This window comes from Falco rusticolus, chromosome 13 (assembly GCF_015220075.1).
Source record: "Falco rusticolus isolate bFalRus1 chromosome 13, bFalRus1.pri, whole genome shotgun sequence".
NCBI lineage: Eukaryota > Metazoa > Chordata > Aves > Falconiformes > Falconidae > Falco > Falco rusticolus.
The window spans coordinates 29,089,421-29,110,092 of NC_051199.1; the positions used below are offsets into that span (position 1 = coordinate 29,089,421).

Below are 20,672 nucleotides of genomic sequence, written 5' to 3' on the forward strand. Positions count from 1 at the left end.
CCGGCCAGTCAGGGCTGAGCGACAGCGGGGAGGAGCGGCCACCTGACGTCACTGCGCGGCGGGCCAATGAGTGGCAGCCACGCCTGCCGCCGGCGCCCGCGTGCCCGGAAGGGGCGGGGTGGCGGGCGGCGGCCGGGGCGGTGTGCGGCCTCTCCTCGGTGGCGGGGTCCGCTCCCGCCTCGCGCCGCACGGCCCTGGGCCGCCGCCGGAGACATGTCGCCTGCCATCGCGGCCAAGGAGGGCGGCCGGCAGCGCCGGGCCGGGAGCCAGCACCACTGCCTGGACCTGAGGGGTGAAGTGCCGCCCGCCCTGGCGCTCTGCGGGGACGGGCTGCCGGGCGGCGAGGCCGAGGCGCTGCTGCCGCCGCCCGAGGCGGGCTCCCGGGGGGCGCGGGACTGTCGGGCAGAGCTGGGCAGCATTCTGCTGCTGCTGGTGCTGTACGTGCTGCAGGGCATCCCGCTGGGCCTGGCGGGCAGCGTCCCCCTCATCCTGCAGAGCAGGAGTGCCAGCTACACCGACCAGGCCTTCTTCAGCTTCGTCTTCTGGCCCTTCAGCCTCAAGCTGCTCTGGGCCCCCCTGGTAGACGCCGTCTACCTGCGGGGCTTTGGCCGCCGCAAGTCCTGGCTGGTGCCCACGCAGTACGTCCTGGGGGTCTTCATGATCTACATGTCCACCCAGGTGGACCTGCTGCTGGGCGATGGGGAGGGCCGGGGCCCCGACGTGGTGGCTCTCACTGTGACTTTCTTCCTCTTTGAGTTCTTGGCGGCAACGCAGGACATTGCGGTGGACGGCTGGGCCCTGACCATGTTGTCCAGGGAGAATGTGGGCTACGCTTCCACCTGCAACTCCGTGGGCCAGACGGCCGGCTACTTCTTGGGCAACGTCCTTTTCCTGGCCCTCGAGTCGGCCTCCTTCTGCAACAAGTACCTGCGGTTCCAGCCCCAGCCCCAAGGGATTGTTACCCTCTCAGGTACTGCCTGGGTACCGCCGGCCTGTGCGCGCTGATGCTGGGATGGGGATTCTTCTTCCCTGAGCCTGGACCGAAGCTCCATTCAAGAGCAAGCGGTGGTTTGGCGCTGTGAACTGAGCAGGTCTGGTTTGTCCCCTGCCTGTGAGAAAGCACAGCCTTCCTGGAGGCTGGCGGAGTCTGCTGCTACATGCACTGAACTTCAGGCTTCTCTGGGCTTGAGAGTGTGGGAAACCTGCATTGTCATTATATTGGCTGATCTAAGCACTTTAGAGAGAATTTCCCCTCACCTCCCTCCAGTTTAATGACCATGAAATAGATTGTTGTTAAAAAAATACCCAAACAAACAAAGCTTTGCCTCTTTTTAAGAAGGCTTTTTAAGAATATCTCCTTTTGGGAGGAAGGAAAGGGGAAATTGAAAAAAGTTTACTTTTCCAAGGTGATATTGTTCACTGAAGTGGAGGTGACAAATCTTCAGGTGGACCACTTTGCCTGTTTCTGAAGGAAGGCCTTATTTTAGTAAATGAAGGGGGATTTGGTTTTCTCTTTAATGAATTAAATGCAGTCTGGTCATCCAACCGTATCTGTTACTGTATTAATGTGGTGGTTGGTGATTTTGGGGTTGTTAGGTTTGATTTTGGTGGTGGGTGGTTTGGTGTGGTTTTTTTCCAGAAAGTTTATATGCGGTGGTTGATGTTAGGCTTATTATCTAGAAGAGGCTTAAAATGCACGTTTTGGTTGCAAGGCTGAGCTTAGCCAGCTCAGCTTATGGGAGGACAGGAAAAATGGCACCACTTCTGGCTGCAGTGTCAAGGTGACCATGGCTGGCAATAAAGACTGAATTCTCATGGGTTTAGTTTCTTTTCCCTCTCTTACATAGATTGTTCTGCCTATATCATCTACGAGAAAAGATATGCCAAAACTGAGTTGAGTTGTTGTTTAAAGGCTAGTTTTCACTTTCTGTCCTATGCCAATGTTGTTAAACCAGAATATCGGTTGCCAAGACTGCTGTACTTATGCAGCTATCACAATTGCTTACTAGTCTTCCTCTTTCCTTCCTGTTGATAACCCTGTGTCAGGTCTATATGTTAGACAGTACAGAGTGGTCCTCGAAGTAACCCTTGTTTATTGTTTTCTTTTGTTTTCCCTTACTGTGTAGATCGTCAGTGCTGGTGTGTCTCTCCCCTCTTGCTGCAGTGGCACACTGACGTCTTTTACTGCTGATGCAACTTGCAAATGACTAGTGTAATTAAGAGAGCTTGGTTTGTCTATACTTACCTCCATTGTCCAGGTTTTTTTTTTGGTTTTTTATTTTTCTTTGTATTGTTTGTATAAATGGGTTCCTTACTATTACAAGGGTGCTGTCCCTGAAAAAAAAAATATGTCCCAAAACCAACGCAACCTGTTTTAACTTGTCCTGGAGTACTAACCTGGGCAGAGTAAGAAAAGCAAATAACTGACACTATAGTTGCAGGAGATATTGGAGGTTTTTTTGGGGGGTGGTGAAACTGGTTGCAAGAAATGTCTGTTCCCTTGTTCATGTGACTGTGTGCCACAAATTGCTGTGTCCACATTTCTCCTGAAGCAGCTGTAGAGCTGGCGGACTGTAAACCAGCTCACTGACACGAGGAGAGTGATTCTCCAGTCCTAGCGCTGGTTGTAACGGGGCTCATGTTGAGCCGGTTCGGGCAGTTACAGCAGCAGAACACTTTGAAAAGGTGAATAGTTTTCTGTCAGTTTGCTTTCTGAACACGTCTGTCATAGGCTGAGTGCCAGTGCTAGGGAAGGAACAAGTCAATGCTTCGTGATCCCGAGTCAGCTCTAAGTGGCTGAGAAGCAACAGCATTAGCCATTCTCATTAACTTTGGGAAATAATATGAACAAATGTAAAACCATTCAGCAAAACAAATGCTGTGTTATGTTGTTTCAGGGTCATTTCTAGAGGAGAGAATGAGAAATAAATTTCATTTGACTTATTGTTTGTGCTAGCATGTATATGAGTTTAGCACTTGGCTGCTCAAATGACGGTTTTTTATTTTTTTTATTATTATTATAAGGGAGGGACAGGGGGTGAATCTTACTGGCTGGGTTTTTTGATTCCTGTCCATTTTCCCAAGCAATCACAGGAATGCCTCTTCGGCATGAAGGAAGAGAGGTAAAGTGCGAGCACAGGAAGAAGGTGCCCCTTCAAGGCAGTTCAAATTTACCTGGGCCAGTGACTGTGGAGCGCCCTTTTTCCTGGGATATGTGTAGCTGTAGAATTACTTAAAGCTGTTGTGACAAAACGCGTGTACCCCCATGCATGCTTTGTGGATGGTTATTTGCCAACCTGGTCCATCCCTGATCTAATTAAAAAAAACTTGCTTTGCCCCAACACAGTAGTTTTGTTAGTAACGGGATAGAAGCAGAGACAAAATAGGGATGGGGGGAGGCAGCAGTGGTGGCACCAGGAATTTTGTGCTAGAAATTCCTTGTGTAAACTATCATTTCAAAGTTGTTTTGCTTGTAGCCTGTTAGTGGGCTTTGTTTGAAAGGAAGTATACTTTATTTTTGTGCAAACAGCCTACAACCACAAAACCATTTTTTTTTTAAATCTGGAATATTATATATGGCTTTTATTATTTTTTGTTTTGCTTTGTTGCTAATCCAGCCATTGCACTGCTGTACTGCAGCTGACAGAGCTGACCTGATCAAGAGTATTCATGCGATGATGTTGAAAGCTATTTCTATTCCCGTCCTTGCGCTGCAGTGATAGTGCTTAGTGTTATTATTAGAGTACCACTCCTGTATGTCTTTTGTAGACAGTAGCTGTGATTATCTTGACTTTGAAAATTTACCTTTTACTTAAAAGTACATGTTCAGGGTACTTTTTTTTTAGCAGGGGAGAGAGCAATCTGACAGCATTGATTATGAGATCTTCCTTACTTTAGAAGAGGGAGAAGTAGCTGCTGTGGAAGCAGCAGCAAATGGTTTGAAATGGCTTTTTTTTTTTATTTTTTTTTTAAACTGAGAACAGTAGGCTTTAGGTAAAGTAGTCTTTCTGTGTTTTCTTCCATGCTTCTTGGGCTTGCTCTCTTCCTGTGCGTAAGCAGCAGCTAATAATTGACTAAACCTTTGCACTGTCTTTGCCCTTTCACCAGCCCTTGCAGCTTACTTTCAAGTCACCGTGAGGCTTCTGCAGTTGGTTGTGACCAGGAAAATAAAAGGCTGCTTCTGTTTTAGCCTTTGCATGTTGCTGAGTCCTTTCTTGCCCCTTTCATAAAGGTAGAAGATAGGATTATCTTAGATTAATCCATTCACTAACTCGAAAAGTACTTGCCGTAAAATATGGGTTGATTTTTACTATTGCTGCCTTCAAACACATAATTTAGGAAATACTATATTGCTTAAAATAGAGCACCATAAAGTTGGCAAGTGTAATATCAACTTAAAACAGACATATCTGACTTTACAACTGTGTAAGAACTTTCATCAGAACATCTTTACACTCACAAGCGTAAATCTTTGTTTCCTTCTGATGGTGGATAGATATTATAGGGGCAGTATAGAGCTGAGGGACAGAATAGTTATGTAGCAACACGGTAAATCAGCTGGAGAGTTGTGAATGACTTCCTCTGAAGTTTTCCCCATCTTTTAACTATTAAATGGTTTTTCCTCCTTTATTAGCTTTTAGAGGTTGTATTTGTAATCCTTCAAAATTTGTATTTCTGTTTCTCTTCCAATGTGCTTGCTGTGGTAGTAATACTGAGAACACCAAGGAAGTGACCCGGTTTGCTGCTGCTGTTCTGTCTCAGATCTCAAGCAAACATGTCATTACAGAGTGAGGGGCAGGGAAGAGCTGTGTCAGTCACTGTGTGTAGCTGTGTATGTGGTTTGCTTTTGTTCCTTGTTTTTAGGAGGATCAGTGAGTAATGGTTTTATTCATTTTTTTTTTATTATTATGTTGATATTTTTGCAAAATAACTGCATTTTAGATACTCAGTGACTTGTTAATTTAGTGTTGATGACTGCTGCTAGAAAAAACTTTTTATTTTATTTTATTTTTCCCCTCCAGATTTCCTGTTTTTCTGGGGAGCTGTCTTTTTAATTACTACTACACTGGTTGCCCTTTTGAAAAAGGAAAATAAGGAACTAATACCAATAAAAGAAGAAACAAAAGGCATCACTGATACATACAGGCTGCTATTCTCAATAATCAAGATGCCAGCAGTTCTTACTTTCTGTCTCTTGATTCTCACAGCAAAGGTAAGTAAATATATACATCAGTTGTTAGATGCTGATGACGCTGGAGTCTGAAAGGTTACAGAGTCCCTGTGATGCAACAGTTCTTAGCTTTCCTAGTTCTTGTCATCAGAGTTTGGAATTTTCAAATGAAATTTGAAACAGAATGTTTTATGTCATCATGCTAACCAGGGTTGTACAAGAGAAAACATTTGTTTGAGCTTTTGTGTTTACCCAAGCATCAAAGAGAAGCTTGAGTACAATCTAGTATTGTTTTAAGACATTTTTAAATAATTAGGCTGCTTTTGTAGTCTGCAGTTAAAAGGACAGAAAACATTTCTTTGAACCTGTATATTATTCCTAGAATCTGCAACTCTGTACAAACTGGGTTTTCATGGCTTCTTGCTGGCCGTTGTGGGTACCAATAGCAGTTACAGCATGGACGTGAATGTGATTGCTATGTTTGATGCTCTTGGTATAGTTTTGGCACTGAAGACAGTAAGAGTGTGCAAGTGTAGAATGTGTCTCAAAACTTATTTGGAAATCAAATCAGAGACAGGAGCGACTTGTACTCTATCAGTTTCTCAGCTTACTTAATACTGAGTAAACTGAATTTCTAGCCAAACTCTCACTCAGTTTATTTTGTCTAACATTGCAGGTTGGATTTTCAGCAGCAGATGCTGTAACAGGACTCAAATTGGTGGAAGAGGGAGTCCCGAAAGAGCACTTAGCTCTGCTAGCAGTTCCAATGGTTCCTTTACAGATAATACTGCCTCTGATTATCAGCAAGTACACAGCAGGCCCCCAGCCACTCAACACATTTTACAAAGCTATGCCTTTCAGGTAAAAACAAATCTAATTTTACAGAAACGTAGTAATTTATGTATTCAGATGAGTATTGGATTTCTTGTGTAACCATAACTTCCAGATACAAGGAAGTATGTCATAATTTTCATCTTAAATTGAACACTGTGTCTTGTGCCCTGAAGATGATTCATGCAGTGTCACGGGCGAGAAAGCAGAACAGGAGGTGTTTTCAAGGCACGTATACAACAGCATTAGAGCAGTACTGCCCTGCTCTTATTCAGTGTCAATAGTTCCTTATTCGTGAATCGTGCTGACTAGATCTGGGACTCTCTGTAAAATTCTGTGTGCTTCCCAGTGTGAGAGTGGCAGAACACATGGACAAGTCATTTGGTGCATCTGCTGGATGTATGTTTTACTGAGGTAACTGGAAGTAAAAGAAGCTAAGGTAGGCTGATGCAGGCAAGGAGACATTTCATTTCTGTGTTAATTGTTTTGTACAGGAGTTTGCTTATAGAATACAAAAACAATGAATCCAGCAAATTATGTAATGCTGTTACTCAGTAAATCGTGTAACATGTCTGTAACACTCATTACTTTAACATGTTCTTAGGCAACTATGTATGTTTTCTCCAAATAAAAAACAGTAGATCTTGCTCCAGCTGAATGTAGGTGGATATCTTTTGCGTTGCTTTCTAAAGTAAATTTCTGTGTGAAGGGGCAGGGGAGAAAACTACTGTAGATCTGGCAGTGAATTGTGTTTATATGGAAGACAGAATTGTTTAGGTGTAAAATGTTTACAATTTGAGTGCTTGTCAGATATTTAATACCTAATTCTAAGATAGAAATAGTTGTACTTATTTAGAGATAAACTATTTTTATGTAGTCTATATGTATAAATGTTCAACAGTTGCTTTGTATCAAGGAAACACATGGGAGGAATTACTTGAATTATGAATTATCTTATTCCTCCAGATTACTGCTTGGTCTGGAATTTGCTTTTTTGGTATGGTGGACTCCTAAAGTAAAACATGAAGGAGGATTTCCTGTCTACTACTATGTTGTAGTACTGTTGAGTTATGCTTTACATCAGGTAACGTGCACTTGTGTGGGAAGGGGAGGGGTATTCCATATCGATCAACTAGAGGACTATAAATGCCATTTTCTGCTTTTTAGTTACACTGGAATTCCTCTAAGTCTGACCTGTGCTGTATGGCTATATTTGCTTTTGATACTCTTGCCAATATTATTTTGCCCTCTTCCATGTGCTCCATTGGACATCTTCAGTGGTGTTAGTTTTAGTTGACCAGATCTTTTGTTTCCCAGATGTGTTTTTGTCCACAAACAGAAAAGATCAAAAGTGTGGTGGAGTTGGGAGAAATGCCAGCATTCGACTGAGTTTCATAGGCATGATGATGATCATGCGTATTGTGCAGATCCATAAAGTTATGTGATCCTGGCCCTAGAAAACATACTTTATTGAATGTTTTTGGAGGAGCTTCATAACGGATCTGATCCAAAGGCCTGGAAAACAAATGCCTGATACAGACTGGGCTTTGGATCAGATCGAAAATGTATGCAGAGCCTTAAGAGTGTATTTCTAAAAGCAAAAGTGTTATTTTTATATGCTATTTTAGCTGGCCTTATACTTCAGTTTGATTACTTGAGTCATTCCTGTGCGTGTGAGGCTAGGTCCATTTCAGCATGACTTGAGATAAGTGGCAAGGCTACTTCTTGGAATTAGCAGAGAGGCAGACTGCAGAAGTAATTTATCTCTTTTTAAGCCATTTAAAAAGCTCTTGAGGTTATTTTGTAGTCAAGGTTGCTAACTTCAAGTGATCTCTTAGAACAGTTTTTATGGTGGGGGTTTTAGCTGTCATTGTCTGTAACTGTGGAGGCCTTACAGCGCTGTGGGTTTTCTTACCTCTTCTGTAGATTACGCTGTATAGCATGTATGTTGCAATAATGGCTTTCAACGCCAAAGTCAGTGATCCACTGATTGGAGGGACCTACATGACGCTCCTAAATACTGTGTCAAATCTGGGAGGGAACTGGCCTGCCACCGTTGCGCTCTGGCTTGTGGACCCGCTCACGGTGAAAGAGTGTGCAGGGGCCCAGGAACAGACCTGTGGAACTACGGTTGCTGCAGAAGTAAGTGTCGGAGGCTGTGAAGGTCTCTGTTCAAATATTTCTTGATGAAATTGCTTCTTTTAGTATTTTTTCACCTTTGAAAACCTTCATAGTGCATAGCTTGTGCTTGAAAATTCCCACCAATTGAGCTGATTTTCCTGTCTGACAAAATTCACTCTGGTTTTATCTGTACACTCTTACTAACTAACATCTTACCACAGATTTGCAGTTGCAGTGTAGTTGTCCATTCGTTTCTGGGCTGGGGTGAAAAGCTGATGGTAGAAGCAGTAGACTGGTGCCACATTCTCTGCTGTGTAAGGAGGCTGTAGGTGCATTTTTGAGAGTTAACCTTGCTGAGTTCAGAGTTGTGTAGTTAGGCGTGCTGTTCTTGGCAGTGTGTCTGTCCCCCAAGTCCTTTAATTTTTGTGGTAGGTTTCTGTTCCTTCTGCATTTTTGGAGGCTTTCTATCTGGATACCTTGATACTTTCTCCTGTGATGCTGCTTCTCTCTCTGTCATTGATCTTCACTTTCCATATGAAACTGAGCAGTGTGACTGGCTGCCTTCCCAGTTCTGGGGAGCCCTGTGAAAGGGAACAAAGAACATGCTGTGCTGCTGCACACAGATCAAACGGCAGTACGCAAAGCTGCCTGGAAAGCAAGGTTCCAAATTCAGCTGCTCATGAGCGAATTAGAAACTTTAATGTGACTCTTTGGAAGGGTGGAAATGTTTTGGGGGTTTTTTTGTTGGGACTTTTTTTCCATACTCATGACTGAGATTTATTTCATTCATGAATGCCAGGACTCTTTAGGATGTGGAGACTGTCTAAATAAACAAAGTGTTTTAGGAGTCAAATATGAGTTGTTTTGAACTGGAGTTGCAGTTGTTACTAGTTGCAGAGGGGAAACCACTTTTGCAGTGTGTGCTTTTTCAGCCTGCCTCTCATTGCATTGCCACTAATTAGGTTCCCTGTGCCTGGGCCTCTACCGAGCCTAAGTCCTTCCTCCTTCACCTCACTCCTCTTTTTCTCACATCCTCCCAGCTGGTAATGTTCCAGTACCTTTCCTTTCTTATTCCTGATCTGATCTTGACACGTCTCAGAATAATGAAAATGCTGGCAGAACCTCAACTCAGAGGATTGATTTATCTTGGGATTATAGCAGTATTGATAGCGGAACAATAGCAGAAATTATAGAGTGCTATGCTCTTACCCTTTAAATGCTGGAGATTTTGTCTTCCAGTTCTGCGATTAAAAAACATCCCGAGCACGTTTTTCCCAAACATATGCAGCATTTTGTACTGCCCATTTGTAGATTCAGTGTGGTGAGATGCAAGAGGGTAACTTCTTTAGAAGCAGTTTGGATGGCTAGAGAAAAAATAAATATCTTTTTTTCATGGTATGAAGAACAGCAATTGCACCTTCAGGCCCGCATGAGACAGCTGGACAGTTTCCCTTTTTAGAGTTAGCCCCTTGGGCCAGTGCTCCATTTCCCATATGTTTTATAACATTTCTGTTACTTCTCACACTGACTGTAAGCTCAAAAGCCTCTCTTACTAACTCCATAAGAAACAAGGAAGAGTAAAATATATTTAATCATAACCAAAAGCAAGTAAAAAACAGTGGGTATCTAATCCCTGCTTTCTAAAAGGTCTGTGTGTCTCTCTCCCAGAGAATAGTTGATGCATTGACTTCTGCTTCTCTGTTTCAGCTCTGCACAAAAGCTGGTGGTTCTTGTGTTACTACCTTGGATGGTTACTATGTGGAATCGGTCATCTGTGTCATTCTGGGATTTGGCTGGTGGTTCCTACTTGGGCCAAAATTTAAAAAGCTGCAGGATGAAGGACAGTCTTCGTGGAAGTGCAAGAGGACCAATTGATGCAGTTTAAATATTGGACGGACTAGCAAGGTCATTTTAGTTTTATTACAAAGACATATCCCATAATCAATAAACAGGAATATAGGTATTTTTAAATGCCACATCACTGAGAAAATGGGTGGCTGAGGCGGTGGTATGTTTGTATGTGATACCACTTGCACTCCCAATATGAAAATGTTAAGTTGGGAAAGTAATTGATTAAAAAATGGCACCTATGTACTACATACATATCCCCGAGCTCTAGCTTCAGAGTCATGGCTGCTGGTATAACCAATGTCTGAATTTCCATATAGTGACTATGGAAAAGCTCATTGTGCCATGTCTGTCTACACAGCAGCGTTGTCGGCTAAGTTCCAACCCTTTATTTTCAAACAGAAATGATCTGACATGGGGAATTGACCCGGGGAAGGATGTCAAAGGCATTTTGACTTGTAGATTAAACATGTTGTGCTACAGAATTCCTTGTGGGAAGAGAAATGTGAAATGTCTGTGGGCTTTGTTTCTTCTCACTTTCTGAACTGTAACCACACCTCAAAGGATGAAATGTTTCAGAAATTCTTTTAAATGTATTTTCTGGCTTTTATAAGCTTTAAAGATTTATAAGAAAATATTTTTATAAACAAATTACATTTAATTTATTTCTGCTGTTTCAAAGCATTTTGATTTCCATTCAAGGTACTTGCTTGTCGAAAAAAATGCTGTCAGGTAGGACTTCAGTAACGCACAATACTCTAAGCCTTGAGTCCTGAAGATGCAAACTGGGTAGTGCAGCAGCTAGCAGACAAAAAACAGGCTTCCAAAGGCATGCAGGCCTTCGGAGGGCGGTTTTTATTTTGAGGGAATGAATTGATAGTGTTGGTTCCTCTATGTAACTGTAACGTGAGCATTTGTTTTGAAAGTCAGTGCAAGAAAAGGTGACTGTTCCCACCTAGGGGTAAGAAAAGATGATCAGTGCCTTTGAAAGTGATTTGGTGATGACAAACTTGCCAAATTCCCAGTGAGTCAGCATACTACTTGCTGCCACATAAATCAAACAAGCGAAATCCTGTGGTAGAGCTGCTATAGACATTTATTACTGATGCTGTGTAGTGGAAACATTCCCTTGGCATTTATCAAAAATTACTTCCCTCCTGAGTGCCTTAGTGACATACAGCAAGCGCACTGTATGCCTAGAGAGAGGGCACTTGGACATTGTTGGGTGTATATGGTACATCATTATTAAAAAAGAAGTCTATTAAAATTCTCTTTGAAAGGTACGTGATTTTCTTTTCCATTCTGTGTTTCTTGCCTTGTCAATATTTGAAGTACTGCATCCTGAACTTGGTGTTCCAAGCTCCAGAGGGCATTGTGGATCTTTGTTACTGTATGTTTCAGGGAAAAAGGTAAACCTGTACCAACTTTGACTGACTGAAGGGGTCATATGGGTGTGTGTGAAATGTCTACATGAAGAGAGGATTAAGAAGGTGACTGGAAGAGGACAGTGTGACCAAGTGCTTCCCTGGGCACTGAAGCCTGTTCCTCGGTCTCTTCCCCTCTCCTTCCTCAGTGACACCCTTAGCAGTTGGGGAAAGCCAGACCCTGAGCTGTACCTCTCCCCTGCTGCGGCCTGCTGTCCAGCAACAGCATATTCTCACAGTTTGCCTCAAGTACAGCACAACCAGTCAAGCTAAATAAGGTCACATTGTTTTTACTTCCCAAAATAAAAATCTTCCAATTTCACCTCTGCATGAGCACAAAAAGAATATATAAGAATATATGCGAGATTTGTAGTTGAAGGGGGGTGCATCTTTCAGTCCTAGCCAGATATCTCCATGGGATTAACTCTGTACAAGGCACTTCAGTTCTGTGTTTTTACTGGAATAATGAGCCACTTACTTTAATCCCATCTTGGCTACACCTAGAGATGTTTATGTTTAAGTTTTCTGACTTTGAGGAAAAACTTTTCAGGTGCAGAATACAGTGAGTTAATTTGTAGGTGTTTTAGAGTTGGCTTTTACTTTGCAATTTTTTTCACTATTTCTGAAGATGCCAGTGAAACTTGTTATTAATAAAGACAAGTTGAGGATTGCTTGTCAGTATATTGGATGATCTTGACAACATAAAAATTAAACATAAACTCTAAATCAGTAGTAATATATGTGAAATGTGACCTAAATTAAACAACTGCCTCCTGTTTCAAACTGGAGAAATAATGGATGGATGAGGTTTCCTTTAATCTGTGTTGCTGTTTTGTAACACAAGTCAGAAATACTACTGCAGTACCAGTGGCTTAGCAAGCTGCTGAAAAGAACCAGTAACTTTTCTTGGTTACTGGTCTCACTACTTGTTTTTTCCCAACCCTCTTTTAAAGTGAGGTTTTTTATTTTTTTAAAGACTAGAACTACCATAGTCTTTAAGATATTGAACATAAAATATTAAATAAAACTTTTCAAAAAAGGCAAGAAGAAAGAAGCAACCCAACTTCTTCCTTGAGAACCTCTTATTAAAATGGAACTGCAGAAGGTGGGTGGCACTGGGTCCTGGGGAGGTTTTGTGGTCCTGCGTGGCCTGAGCGGGCCCAGGGGGGTCAGATGCGTTTTGTCTGCAGCAAAAGGGAAATGGCAGAAATTGGGGTTTTGTAGGTAAAGGGTTTGTCCTGGTTTAAATTTCTTAGCAGGATCATTGTGAAGTGAGACAGGTCCCAGGGGAGAGGGTGCAGCAGGATGGGGAGGAGAGGTAGGGAATGGCTCTCCCCTTTGGCACCCGTTAGACACAGCCTTGTAGTTTCCGTGCAGGAAAGCCATCATCGTCTGCGCTCATGAGTGTAATTTGTTATTGTTTCCCAAGACTTCCTTAAGAGGCAAATACTGGTGCTCCAAAATTCAACCCTGCAATTCCAGTGCCCAGAGAGAGTGCGTATAAAGCAAAGTGTAAAGTCTGACAAGGCGTGTAAAGCAGGATTTTGCACCCGCTGCTGTGGCCCCGCGTGGAAATGGCTGACGATAAAACCTGCTGGTCCTGCGTCCTGTGAACTATCAGCGCACCATCGCAACATCTGACGGTTCTTGTTTTTTTACAGTATCAACCCTATGTTTTGTCTTTGTTATGGACACTGAAGTATCTGCCAGTGCCGATTACCAACAGTTCTTTGTTTTCTGTGAAGCTGTCTTGTTTGTGTCCTCTGGGCACTGGCAGTGTGGTTACAGGTGGTGATGAGCGCTGTTCTGAACAGGCTGATGGCAGAGGGTGTTTGGGTGCTGTTTGATCCAGTAGCAGGGCAGCGAGGAGAGCTGTGTCACTGGTGGAGTGAGAAATCAGAGCTTCTCCCCGCCGCAGGGGACAGAGCAGCTCCGGGTTTGCAGGCAGCAATATTGTCTGACTCTTGAACCCCCCGCTGTCTGTGAGGCAATGCTATTTATTTTTTAGCATCTTACCCAACATACAAGTTGTAGCAGTTGGCAGTATGTTTTCTAAATTGTCATTTAGCTACAAGTGACGCTTTTGCTAAAAACAAGGGTTTATACTATTTCTATATTTATTAAAATGTTTGCATTTAGTAAATAAAGTAAAACTAACAACTATGCTGCTGTCTTTGAGAAAAGGTACAGGGGTGCTATTTGCTTGTCCAACTTATCCCATAGGTGGTAATTTAAGAATTGTCTGAACTTTTGATAAAAAGTTTTGATTCACGCATGGCTTTTGCCAGCTTGGGTTACCGATTCCCAACTCGGCCTGTGCTTTTTCCAGAAATCCCGAGTTGTGACCGTTACCGATACCGTCTCCTGTACGGCCTGTTCGTTAGAAACCCAGCGTGGGGTTGAGCTGGACGGCTTGTGTAAGCACAAACGCGGTTTGACATCGCTGGCGGCTGATTCCTTACACCTTCCGTTGGAGACCGGGATGGGGCGGCCGGAACGTGCCGGGACGGTGGTTTCCTCCTCACGGGGCGCCAGCGGCCGCGCTGCGCGGGCAGGTCGGGCTGCGCCGCCGGCGCTCAGGGCAGGGGGCAGCGGGGGGACCCGCCCCTTGCCCCGCCCCCAATCCCCGCGCCCCGCCCCCGGCGGCCATGGCGGAGCGGCGGAGCGGGGTGGCCGAAGGCCTGGGCCGCCTCTCCGAGTGGGCGGACGGGCACCTCAGCCTCCTGCGGGTAACGGGGCGGCGGGGACGGGGAATGGGGGGGGGATGCGGCGCGGCTGAGCCCCGCTGAGCCCCGCTTTCCTCTGCCCGCAGAGCCTGAGCGCCGGGATGGCGGTGGCCGGGGTGCTGGTGCTGGCCCGCAGCGTCCGGCTGGTGAGTGCGGCGGCGCCGGGGGGGGCAGCTGGCCCCAGCGGGGCTTCGCGGCCGGGCTGAGGCATCTTCCTCGGCCCCGTTCTCGTTTCTTAACTTAGAAGCTGCTTCGTACCGGTACGGGCCCCGGGCCCTCCCGCCGTGCGGGCCGAGGCGCCGCCAGTGGCGGTGAAGCCGCAGCAGGGCCGGGCCCCCCCGCCCTGTCCCCGGGCCGCCCGGGGCACCGCGGCGTTTGGGGGGGGGGTTAGCAGAACCCTGAGCCTTGCCCCGCCGTGGGGCGGCTCCGGTGTCACCGCGGGCTCCGGGGTCGCTCCACAGCCCCGGGTCGGCCCTGCCACCTGCTTCCCGCTGCTGGAGGGGCTGTCGTTACCGCCACCATCCCCCCGCACAGCTCCAGCTGCGCTCTGCTGGGAGAGAGCATCTGCATCGAGTTTTTACTTTAAAATCTTACCAGAAAGCCTGAACCACAGATGTTAACCAGCAGTCTTTATTTGTTGTTGCTCTTTTTAGTTGTTTTTTTGTTGTTGGGTTGGGTTGGTTTGTTTGTTTGTTGGGGGCTTTTTGTTGTTTTGGGGTTTGGTTTTGTTTTAAGGCGAGGGTTTGTGAATGAGCTAACCTGTTGGAGCTTCCCGTGCAAATGAGATCAGACTTGAACAACTTCAGTTTGTAAAAACCTTCGGCCTTCCTGCCTGCAAGCTTCTCACTTGCTGTATTCCTAGTGGGAGTCCTTACAGACTGAAAATGGCAAGATTTACTGAATAAATAACGCACAGCAGAAAGATCTTTGAGTATAGTTGTGGTTTCGGTTTTTTGTTTCCCCTGAGGGCTGGCGTGGCACTGCAGTTGATGGGTGATGTCAGGTAAGCAGATGGGAGCTTTTCAGAGCTGTGTAGAAGTAGGTCAGTGTTCTACAAAAAGCTTCGTAAGGTGAGACCTCTGGGCGTTTGTGGCTCCAGTAGCGGGTGTCAGGCAGCGCTGGTGCCTGTCGTGCCCCTGCACCCCCTGAGCCAGCGGCTGCTGTGCTCCGGTGCTGATGGCCAAGCCTTTGCTTAGTTGTAACCGGCCCCTTTGAACCCTCCCACTAACCAACGGCAATAGTATCGAATTCAATCTTCTTGTGATGTTTTCAAAGGTGTACACCTGCTTTTGTCTCTCTCCTCTTTTACTCCCTTACCAAAGGCTGTGTTGATTCTGTCCTCCCTGCTCCGCCTTTGTTTTCAGCGTGTCTCTTCTTTGCTAGTGTCTTTAAACACATCTTGGCTTCCTTTTGCCCTTATTCTAGCACTATTCAGGCCACTTCTGTAACACTCTTTCTGTGGTGAATCATGTGAACTTCAATATTCATTGCTGAAAAAATATCAGTTTCTCTTCTCTCTCTAAACCTTGCTTTCATGCCCACCCCTAACATTGCAAGTCCTGTAAAATGGAAGATCGTGAAAGGCTGGCATGTAATGGCTTCTGCAACTGATTACTATTTAAAATATTTATTTATACTTGTCCGTGCTGTCTAATAATAGAGCTGTAATTTGCCAAACTATTTTAAGAAGAAGTTTTTTAAAACTGGCTTGTTCTTCTTTCCATCAATAGACAACAAAGTTTTCAAGTGCTTTGGATATACCTGTGGAGTTTGTAGAAAAGAATGTGAAATTGCGAGGAAAAATACATCACATAACTGAGAAAGGCCTGGAAGTTGAACATATTCCCATTAGCATTCCTTTCATTACGTGGATACAGAGAAAATGTAAGTAAAGCAATGTGAAGAGCAAGGGTAGAAATGAAACATCGTCCTCCTCAGTGCAGCCACGCAGAGAACAGGGTGGTGGCAGGCTTGGGAGGAAGGGCTGAGGTACAGTTCTGGTTCTTTACAGGTGGGAGACTGGGGAATAAAAAGACTGGAAGGAGACCTGTAAAATGAACTCACCAGTACAATGTTTGTATTAATGAGCATCATTATTGTGGTATTTTTCTGGCAGTAAAAGCTAGCACACATACGGTTCATTTGCTTGCATAGTTCATCTCATTCCTGGCAAAAAGACTTTTGGGGTTACGCTTTTATTTAGAGATGTTGAACTGACAGCTACATATACAAACCCATCTTTACTGATAGTTTTTCTGTGACTTCGCAAAAGCTCTCCATCAAGTCTGAGAGCCACACACTTGCTTGGCAAATATCTGCAGGCACTAATGCTTCTTGGTTTTTCTAACCCTTTAGATAAAATGATAGTAACTGACAATGAAAGCAGTTCTTTCTATTTGTATGCAAAATAAAACCAACTAGCTTAAACCACTTCCACAATCTTGAATTATTTTTTTTTTACTGGAGGAGAGATGAGACCAAATTCTGTTTGCAAATAAGCAATGCTTTGGGGAACTAAAATGGATTTTATTTTTTTTTTTAGGCCCATGGGAATAAATTCATTACCAACAGCCCAGGAGCTGGCAAAGCATGACATTTCCTTTGCTGCAAGTAGTAACAAAGTTTTCTCTCTAATCAGGGCAATCCAAAGGTCTTCTGCTGGTAAGACTTGCTGGAGTGGAGTTGGCTCCAAGTGGCATGGCCTGGTTACAGCAAGAGTTAAAACCCAAACAAGTGATATGGTTCCAGCTTCTGGGAAGGGAGAACTTGGCGCTTGAGTGCCTTGTTTTAGTAAATAAGGTAAATATAATAACAAAAAATGGCTTTTATCTGCAGTTCTGAGTTCCACTGTAGTTAGGCAATTCAGTGATCTCAGTATATGTAAGGAATATTATTACTTGTAATTTATCTGCCTTGATTTGAATTTTAAATGTTGTTTGTAAATCTGATTTCAAGACCAGTGTTTTTGCATACTGATCATGACATGAGTGTATTTCTCTGCCAGACAGGCTATATTGTGTAGTTCTGATTAGCCTCACATTTAGTCTATTGAATGTTGTCACAAATGTCTTGCATTAGTATTAGGTTTTAACAGTCAGATGGATTCCTCTTTAACTTTTAACACTTTCTGCCAGAGCGTAGATTTAGCCATAGGTAAAGCTTGTATCTCAGAGGGAGCTGATGTGAAAAAATAAGTAAAACTGTTTTAAAGGTGAAGGGAATACCACATTTATTATGCCTTTTTATAGGGTCGATTTCTCAGCATGTGCTTAAATGAAGAGATACTGAAGCAAGGGCTTGGCAAAACAGCACGTATTGAGGGACTGCAGCATGATTCCCGCCTGTACTGGGAACTTCATAAAAGACTCCTTCGAGCAGAGTTAAAGGCCTTGAAGAAAAATAAAGGAATATGGAAAGAAGAAAGCTACTCTGAAAGAATTAAAGAACGTATAAGCAGCAATAAATTTGTACAGACATTGAAACAATTTGTGAGCTGGTTAAGAAGGTTCATTTAAAGTTTAAAAGGGAGACTTGTGTGGAGGAATGCCAGTTACCTGTGTTAATGTGCTTTATGTAAAGTTTATGGTAAAAAAAACAGTGCTATAATGTTGAAGGGTCCCTGTCTTGAACAGAAACCTCATAGTTCCTTAATGCGTTATTATAACCCAGATGGGATTGAAATTTAGTGGTTACATAGGCCACAAATCCAAATGTTCTGAAGGTGAACTTTTCCAACCATAACATCTTAAATTAGTTGTCCAGTTTTCCACCTATTAAATACCTACACATCTGTGTTAACCCCACAGTGAAGGCAGTCGATAGTCAGGTTTCTAAGAGGTGCGGAGTGTCATTCCACAGTGTAGGGCCGTAAATGCTTCTCTGTTACTTGTCATTACAATGTAGCCCACATTGGTTCAAAACCTCTATTTCAGACCTTTACAAAGCTTATGGTAAGCGTTTACACAGGAGCATTTTGTTTGAATTCTATCCTTACACTACTTTTGTGTATAATTTGTGTTTTGAAAATGTTTCATCTTGAATAATGGGTTGTATTGTTACCAATATAAAAGGTAATTTGTTACAGCTGATCCTAAAAAGCCAATAAGGTCATAACAACTGAAGTTTCTTGGGGAAAAAAGATACCACTTGGTGTATCAAGGAATGTAAATATGTCAGTAATCCAGAATTTTAGAAGACAACATCCACTTGAAGAGGAAAAAACCTATTTTTTTTCTGATGGCTCTATAAATATCTAAAATTCTATGAAAATAAAACTTTAGCATGGAATTTGAGAAGTTAGACCATACTGTGCTAAGAACTTAAATTCTTGTTTTATTTTTGAACCATTTGTTAAGTATATCAGTGTATTATTAATTTTGTAAATATTTTCAGAGCAAAGATTGAATTTCTTACGTTCGTTGTTACATGTTTTATATGCCAAGCACTTGACCTTTGTTTAACCTCCTGCAATCCCATTATTTATTTAAAGTGAAGTGGTTTACAGATTTTCTTTCTTTCTGTGTGACTCCTTGCCGAGGAAATACTAAGGAGAAGAGTGTGGTACAAAAAAAATCTTAATAGCTGAGCACTGCTTGTCTGACAATTAGTTGCTATGTCATTGGTTTTGCTGCTGACTTCAGAGCAAAATTGTGAATCCTGAGATCCTAAAAAAAAGCAGCTTTTCCTTGCGTAAGAATAGATGGTAGTGCACAGTGAGCATCTAGCCATGAAGTACCTGCTGTGCAGATCTCAGCGTTGGAGACTAACATGGGAGGCAGGGGAAGCAGCAATTTGGGCAGAGACAGACTTCAACGGCAGCTGGAGACCAGGTATCTGTTCCTGTTTGGGGGGAGGGGGGAAGAAAAGTGAGGCATCTGGTTTTATGCATTATACATGATGCATAAATTGGACCAACTGCTGCTGTGGTACTTAGACATAAAAGTCATACAGATGATCAGGGATTTGGGATCGGCTGTAGCATCCTCCAAAGCAAAACTAAAAGTTGACTTTTAACGCCAAACTACAAATGCGGTCTCAGCAATAATACACTTCTTTGAGGGGTTATAGGTGTTCCTGTTCCTATACCTGGCAAATAGAAAAAGCTTTCCCAAACTGGTCATAACTGTGCAGTTATGATTGTTTTTTTCCACCAAGACTTCTTACCTTCACTTTGTAAATGAGTCATAGAAGGATTTATCACAAAAATCCACTGTAAAACTGAGAGAAAAATCTGAGGAAGCCACATGCTACATTTCTAGCAAGCAGAGGTGAGGTGTGGGTGAATGTGAACCACCTTTGCTCCCTCACAGTCTTGCCTCTTTTTACCCTTGATGAAGTTCAGAAAAGCCCTAGAGACTTTTCTAAACTACAGCAATTGCTGTGTCCTTTCCATTAGGTTGTGGCTTAAGAAGGATTTTTAAAAGTTGGCAATACAGCTGCTTTATCACTTATGTCAACGAAGCTTCCCTTTGGTCTGAACTAAATTTTTAAAGTTCCCTGTATTGGTGGTAGTGAGGTAGCCTAAATGAAATGGTTTTGGAAGGAAGTATGGAGTGGGATATCCAAATCTTTGGATTCAGGCCTCTGGTCTCTTTTTGTGTTTGTTGCACAAGACAAGAAGTTTTGGTGATGTGCCCTTACTACAGTTCTTGGCCAGAATACAGAGGAAGCAGCTTCATGTATGGGATTGATGCTGTAATGGACACTAGTCTCACAGAGGGTAGCCGAGTGGTGCAGGGTTTGCAATTGCAGTGACAAATGATTTTGTGAGAATCAGCTTCTGTAATTGTTTATTAATGCTGTTTTCTTTACCATCCAGGGCTTAGCTGTTTAAAAAAACCCAACAACACACCCTCCCCCCTCAAAAAAAGCACAGTTTTTTTCAAAGCCGTGCTTTCCATCTGTGCAAGGCTTGAGAGGTTGCAGATCTCGTCTCTGTGGGAGGCCTGTCTATTGAAAGAGCGGTAACAGGAGTAGAAACAAATAGCTCTGCAGAGCTGAGGAACTGACTGGGAGAAGCAGCACTTTTCTCCATCACATTAAAATACCCCACGCTGCCTCTGAGCAACACCATCCCATTCCTTTAGCCACAGCAGCAACGTGCTGTGGAGTATTTCCGGGCGGAGGATGCAGTTCTTTCGTGACTGGGAATAAGGTCAGGAATTAAACTGCTTAACTCTCGTGCTTTTACCGCTGCAACTCTGAATATGTGAGCGGTACAACATCTTCAAAAGATGACAGGGAGTGAAAGCAGAGGCCTCCTGATGGCTCGCTAAGGGAGCTATCTCCAGCATGGCACAGGCGTTTTATTGCCGGTGCGGCACGTAAGGCAAATGGTTGTCATAAACATTGACCAGCCCCCCGGAGCCCACCCGAGGGCGGCGGGCGCGGCGCCGTTGGCGCCCCTGCCCCGCAGGCTGGCTGAGCGGGCCGGCCCTGCGCGGGGGGCGGCGGGGGCGTCCCCTGCCCGCGGCCCGGACCCGGGGGAGGCAGCGGCCACCCTCCTCGGGTTACCGCCCTGCTCGCGGCAGTACCCGCTCGCTTCTCAGTCGG

The 20,672-nt window shown here is 44.0% G+C and overlaps 2 protein-coding genes across 4 annotated transcripts; both read left to right on the top strand.

Annotated features, from left to right (window-relative positions):
• Positions 1-116: 116 nt before the first annotated feature.
• On the top strand, positions 117-11,714 carry SLC33A1 (solute carrier family 33 member 1). 3 transcript variants are annotated; one of them, XM_037407318.1, is made up of 6 exons: positions 117-970; positions 5,022-5,212; positions 5,847-6,031; positions 6,968-7,085; positions 7,928-8,143; positions 9,830-11,714. In XM_037407318.1, the coding sequence occupies exons 1-6, from the start codon at positions 214-216 to the stop codon at positions 9,995-9,997; spliced, it is 1,635 nt and encodes a 544-aa protein (XP_037263215.1). In that variant the 5' UTR covers positions 117-213; the 3' UTR covers positions 9,998-11,714. The 3 variants fall into 3 exon arrangements, with proteins under 3 accessions (XP_037263215.1, XP_037263216.1, XP_037263217.1); XM_037407319.1 differs by having other exon boundaries at positions 5,952-6,031; XM_037407320.1 differs by lacking the exons at positions 5,022-5,212; positions 6,968-7,085.
• Positions 11,715-14,017: 2,303 nt separating this feature from the next.
• On the top strand, positions 14,018-18,626 carry C13H3orf33 (chromosome 13 C3orf33 homolog). Its single transcript, XM_037407403.1, has 5 exons — positions 14,018-14,123; positions 14,207-14,266; positions 15,851-16,004; positions 16,759-16,919; positions 17,369-18,626. The coding sequence occupies exons 1-5, from the start codon at positions 14,043-14,045 to the stop codon at positions 17,633-17,635; spliced, it is 723 nt and encodes a 240-aa protein (XP_037263300.1). The 5' UTR covers positions 14,018-14,042; the 3' UTR covers positions 17,636-18,626.
• The last annotated feature ends 2,046 nt before the right edge of the window (positions 18,627-20,672 follow it).